General features: G+C 35.7%; 1 protein-coding gene across 5 annotated transcripts in view; it reads left to right on the forward strand.

Annotated features, from left to right (window-relative positions):
• Rabgap1l (RAB GTPase activating protein 1 like) overlaps positions 1–6,000 on the forward strand; it is an 848,174-nt gene that overhangs the window by 118,703 nt on the left and 723,471 nt on the right. For all 5 annotated transcript variants that reach the window (XM_008826096.2, XM_029560173.1, XM_017796360.2 and 2 more), the window contains exons 6-7: positions 1,359–1,516; positions 3,569–3,679. In XM_008826096.2, the coding sequence (XP_008824318.1) occupies positions 1,359–1,516; positions 3,569–3,679 (269 nt within the window). The remainder of the gene's footprint in view (positions 1–1,358; positions 1,517–3,568; positions 3,680–6,000) is intronic.

A 6,000-nucleotide genomic window follows, 5' to 3' on the forward strand; every position in this document is an offset into this window, starting at 1 on the left:
TGAGCCATCTATCCATCCCCCTTAGCCCAGTCTCTTAATAATCACATCATCCCCACTTTGCTGATTTGGAAAAATATTGTAAATACTTGTTAAGCCTTCTTTGTAAGTCTCTTATTAACTATCAAATGGAGTAACATGTATAAATTGACTTGTTAAACTAAATAACTATCTGTAGCTATATATATATATGTGTGTGTGTGTGTGTGTGTGTGTGTGTGTGTGTGTGTTAGGGATAATTATTGGTAGTTCAGATGACATCTTTGTTCTTTGGCAGACCAATGTATTCATGTATGTACACCAAAGAGACCCTGACTGTCCATATTGAGAAGAAGTTATTATAATAAAATAAAATAATGTAATACTTTTTTCTTGACCAATAGTATACATAGCAGTGTCTTTGATGGGAATCTTTTTTGTCTTAATTAGCTCTTGTGAACAAGCTTTTCAGAGAAAATGTTGTACAATAACGAAATGGTCTCCTCTGGTACTAAAAACTTTTTTTTCCCTGGTTATGCTTTTTGTGTATTTGTTCAAACTGAGAGCAGTTCTGAATATTCTCAGTATCAACTCTTGTCTTTTCTGAATGGACCCCACTTGCTGCTTTCTTTATCATCAGGATCTGAGATTCTAGTTGCAGTTCTTCAATGTTAGATTTCTTCTGATCTCTAGGCTTTATATATTGATGGTGTTTACTGTTGATTTTTAAAAAATGTTTTATTATTTTTATTTTTTATGTATATGAGTGTATTGCCTGCATGTATATAAGTGCACCTGTGACATGCAGTGCCCACGGGGGTCAGGAGAGGGTGTCAGATCCCTTGAAACTGGAGTTACAAATAGTTCTTAGTCACCATGTGTTGGTGCTGGGAATTGAACTTGGGTCCTCTGCAAGAACAGCCAGTGTTGTTAACTGCTGAGGCCCTCTTTCCAGCCCTTTGCTTACTGTTGAATTTTATCTGTATAGGTTTGAAAACATACCTCATACTTGAACTTAAGTTTCTGTTAATTGATGTCCTATTATTGATTTCATATGGTTAAAATTTCTGTAGAACTAATATGCTTTTTGAGGGATACTTTTAACAATATTTCCTGTCTTGGATTTCATGCTAATAATAATCTTCAGGCATAATAATTTAGAGTTAGGATGGTTACATTTACTGTAGATGGTTGTTTTCCCACCCCTTTTTAATGCATAACTGATGAAAATTTCATTATATAGTATCCAAATAACTGATAGATTGTTAGATATACTTTTTGTTTTAAAGAAAATTAAGGTCATAGAAAGTTACAGACTCACAAGACTATCACAGTTAAATTAGGGTTTTTGCCTAATTCTATTTTCTTTTTCATTCTTTTAGGTAAGCAGAATTTTGTATAGTTTCTGTACAGCATTCAAACGTTCTTCTAGACAAGTGTCTGATGTTAAAGATTCTATCATTCCGACTCCCGACAGTGATGTATTTACTTTCAGTGTCTCCTTGGAGGTAAAAGAAGATGATGGAAAAGGAAACTTTAGGTGAGATTATTTGAAAAGAATAATCTGAAAAGAAAGTTAGCATTGTGCCTGAAATATAGAATTGGCTAATACTTTCTAGAAATGAGAGTATATTGGCTTATAAGTTTTGACTTGTAAAGAAATATTTGCCTGGTGAATGATTGTTCCACCATTTTCATACTTTTCAGATGTTTAAATGATTTCCTTAAATTTTTTTTATTTATTTTATGAGTTTTGCTTTCTTGTATGTAAATGCACCTGTGTATGCAATGCCCATGGAGGACAGCAGAGGGCGTTGGATTCCCTGGAACTAGAGTTACATAGAGCACATGGTTGTTAACCATCATGTGGGTGTTGGTAACCGAACTCAGGTCCTCTGCAAGAGCAGCCAGTGTTCTTAACCTCTTAGCCATCTTGCAGCCTATTACATTATTTTCTTAGTGATTCAGAAAATTCACTAAGGACATTTAGTAAATCAATAAAAAAGGATACAAAGCTATAATTTTGTCAGCCATGGAGAATCACTTTAAACATTTAATTTATTCTTAATTAATTAATATCACTATTATTTTGAGAAGTGATCTTATTGTAGCATAGGCTGCATTTGAGCTCTCTATGTAACTGAAGCTGGCTTTGAACTCCTGATTTTCTTCCCTCTATCTCCTGAGTGCTGGGATTATAGGTATGTGCCACCATCCTCAACTAATTAAGTTATTCCCTTTGTTTTATTTGTTGGGGATTTTTATACAGTTAGTTATGTACATTTTTCTTATCTATAAGAATTTTCATTAAAGTATTCCTAGAATCATTTCTATTGATTACTGGTAGTATATTATATGGTTTGACTATCATTTACCCACTTTGTTCTATTATACATTTAAATTTTTTCTATTTAAAAAATGAGCAACTAATAGGAAATAGTTATACTATTTAATGATCACTTATATGTCTGAACAGTATCTTCAACGATAATTGCTAGGTAGGTATTTTATCTGGATTTTTTACCAATAAAAAAGTGAATGTGAGAATAATTAAGTTGCTGAAAGCATTTTTCCTTTTCTAAGATAACAGATTTTAACCATACATTCTATAATGATTTAGTCATTATGAAAATAGTTACTTTGTTAAAATTTTATTAACTTGCCATGATCTGTTTCTCTCTCTCTCTCTCTCTCTCTCTCTCTCTCTCTCTCTCTCATCTCTTAATGTGTATGAGTGTGTTGCCTACATGTATGTGTGTATGTGAGTGCACCCATGTCATATAATGCCGTGGAGGTCAGAAGAGGGTGTTGGATTCCCATGGAACTGGAGTTAAGGACTGTTCGTAGCCACCATGTGGGTGCTGGGAATCGAATCTGGGTCCTCTGCAAGAGCAGTCAGTGCTCTTAACTGCTGAGCCATCTCACCAGCCCCTCTTTCTCTATCTTTTATTTAGTTTTACTTGGATATGTTAAAATCATCTCAAATTCTAGGTGTCAAGAAAGTGTTCTTACTATTTTTTCCTTAAGTGTAACTGTGCTCACGATCACCCAACCAGCTAACCAGAAATGTGCCAATCTTAAAAAAAACAAAAACAAAAAACTATATTTAAAAGTTTGTTATACTGGCTGGGTATGGTGGCACATGCCTTTAATCCCAGTACTCGGGAGGCAGAGGCAGGTGGATCTCTGTGAGTTCAAGGCCAGCCTGGTCTACATAGTGAGTTCCAGGACAGCTGGGGCTACAGGGAGACCCTGTCTCAAAAAGACAAAAAAATTTTTTTTTTTCGTTATAATTTAAAAGCTCACTTTGAAATTATACCATGTTGTCATATTTTTTAGATATTACATTTGCTCTTGGTTAGGAGATAAAATATAATGCTTTTGTGAATCTATTTTCAAAATGTATAGAAACTTTGTCTTGCTGATTATAAAATTTATTGTTTTCTATCCAAGGCAAGGGGAGGTTTAGTGATTCTTAAGTGATTGTTGTTGGTTTAATACTTTGTTGTTTTTTTCTTACTTTGGAATAGGTTATTTAATCATTTTATTCTGCTATTATATTGATAATTTTTATTCTTTCTGAATATTTCAGTCCTGTTCCTAAGGATAGAGATAAATTTTATTTCAAACTAAAGCAAGGAATAGAGAAGAAGGTTGTGATTACAGTTCAGCAACTTTCTAACAAAGAATTAGCTATTGAAAGGTAAGCAACTTGATCTTAAATGGTTCTCCAAATTGGCATTGACATCATTAATGTGTTTCAAAATATGTAATGTTGAATCTTAGCTGTATTGTTTACTGTGGCTTTTTATTATACTTGAATTTCTTAAGTTTAAAAATGAGTGAGGATAACATTGTTTCCATTTTAAGTTAGATATAAATGGCTCACTGAAAAATACCAGGTGATTGGAGAGATACACATGAAATGATTTTAAGTTTGTAGTAATAACTGTTTCAACCCTTTAAAAATATTTTTATTGATTCTTTGGGAATTTCATGCAATTGTATTCTGACTGTATTCAGACCTCCTCCCTCATCTCTGTCCTTACCTTATTATCCCCCCACCACTTCAAGTCACTATTATTTTTCTTTATTTAAAGATCTTTCTAGTCTAATTTGTGCTTGCCAAATGCTCTTGTGTGTGGGTCTATCCTTTGGAGTCTGATTAACCTACCAGGTGTCATACCCTTAAAGAAAAGGAGAGGGTCAGTTTTCTCCCAGCAGCTATTACTGCCTAAAAGGTCCTCAGTTAGGGCTGGGGATTTTTGCTCATCTCCCCCATCCATGCTGGGTTTTTGTCTGGCTTAGACTTGCACAGATTTTTTGCATGCTGTTAAAAATGCTGTGGGTTCATATATTCAATTGCCCTGTGGTATGCAGAAAACATGGATTCCTTGTATTAATCTATAGCTCTTACAACCTTTCTGCCTGTCTTCTGCAATGATTCCTAAGCCTTGGAAGGAAAGGGTGTGATATTGGCATCCCATTTAGGGATGAGCACTCCACAGTCTTATTTCTGCATGTTGACCAGCTGTTATCTCTGTGTTAATTGCCATCTGCTGCAAAAAGAAACATCATTGGTGAGAGTTGAAGGATGCACTAATCTATGGGTAAAACAAGTCATTAGCAGTCAAAGCTATGCCTATTCAGCAGAAAAATAGTAATAGGTTCTCCCTTATGGTCTGTGACCTGTTTAGCTACAGGTTTTTGACTCTGCCGACAGTACCAGGTTTGGGCTCCATTTTGTGAAGTGTGCCTTAAATCCAACCAGAAGGTGGTTAGCTACTCCCATAATGGTTATGCCACTATTGCACAAATGCCAGACTGGTCATTATTGTAACTCACAGGGTTGGTAACAGGGTAAGTCAGATGATTCCTTTTCTCTTCCAGTAGTATGCAGAGCATGTTCTAGTACTGTAAAAACTAGGTAGTGGAGATGTGTCCCGACCCGCAGGACAGTCAACGTGGGTTTCTGGAGGGAGGAGAGGGGACGGAAAGGGACAAGGGATGCGAAGAATGGAGACAAGACAGGCTTTCTGATCAAGTCTCATTTAATGAACATTCACACAAAGTTTTTATAGGGAGGAGAGGGGGAAGTTGGCAGGGAAAATTCCATTGAAGTAGAGCAATTCAATTAACAGAACGAATATCACAATGACACCACACCGATTGATCACAGAGTAAATTCCATAGTAACATCACAATTCTATATAGCAAGTTATAAATCAATTAAGAGGTTACACTTGTATGATTACAGAGTAACACCAAAGTTTCTTAGCAATTACATGAGAAATGAGGGAGTCTCTCAGGCGTTAAGTGCCCAGGTTAGAACAACATGTTTGTGAGAGGCTTTCAAGTATAGTCATCTGGTTAATCTCAAACCAGGCCAGCCTTGATGTCTGAAAAACAGCCTTGCCAGGAATCAGGTCTTGCTATTTTCTGGGGTAGGGGCCTATGGCTCCCGACACATGGGGGATGGAGAGATGGCTCAGCAGTTAAGAGCACTGACTGCTCTACCAGAGGACCAAGGTTCAGTTCCCAGCACCCACATAGTGGCTAACAATCCTCCATAACTCCTGTTCCAGAGGATCCTACACCCTCTTCTGGCCTCTGCAGGCATTACACAGACATGTTGCATTTATATACATGCAGGCAAAACAATCATACACATAAAATAAAAATAATTTTTAAAAAAGAACTTAACACAAAATAGTACAGATATAGTACTTTCCAGCAGAAATATAATGTTTAGTTTTAAGTTTTTTAAGGACCTCATGGTCTTTCTGGAAACTTGGTTCCCAGAGCACTTAGTTTGTGTTGTTTTTTGTTGGTTGGTTTGTTTTCGTTCATTTTTTTTCTTTTGTCTTTGTTTAGGGTTGATGTAGGGTTTTGAGAAAATAAATTTTAGTGTGATTTAAGGAACACCCAAAACTAAGAAGATTAAGGTTTCTAATTTAACTGATTGTGCAGATGGTAAAACCATTGCCAAAGAAACAAGTGGCAAATAAATAGATCAGAATTGTA

The sequence above is a fragment of the Nannospalax galili genome, unplaced genomic scaffold, assembly GCF_000622305.1.
Source record: "Nannospalax galili isolate Female #2095 unplaced genomic scaffold, S.galili_v1.0 scaffold429, whole genome shotgun sequence".
NCBI classification, from domain to species: Eukaryota; Metazoa; Chordata; class Mammalia; order Rodentia; family Spalacidae; genus Nannospalax; species Nannospalax galili.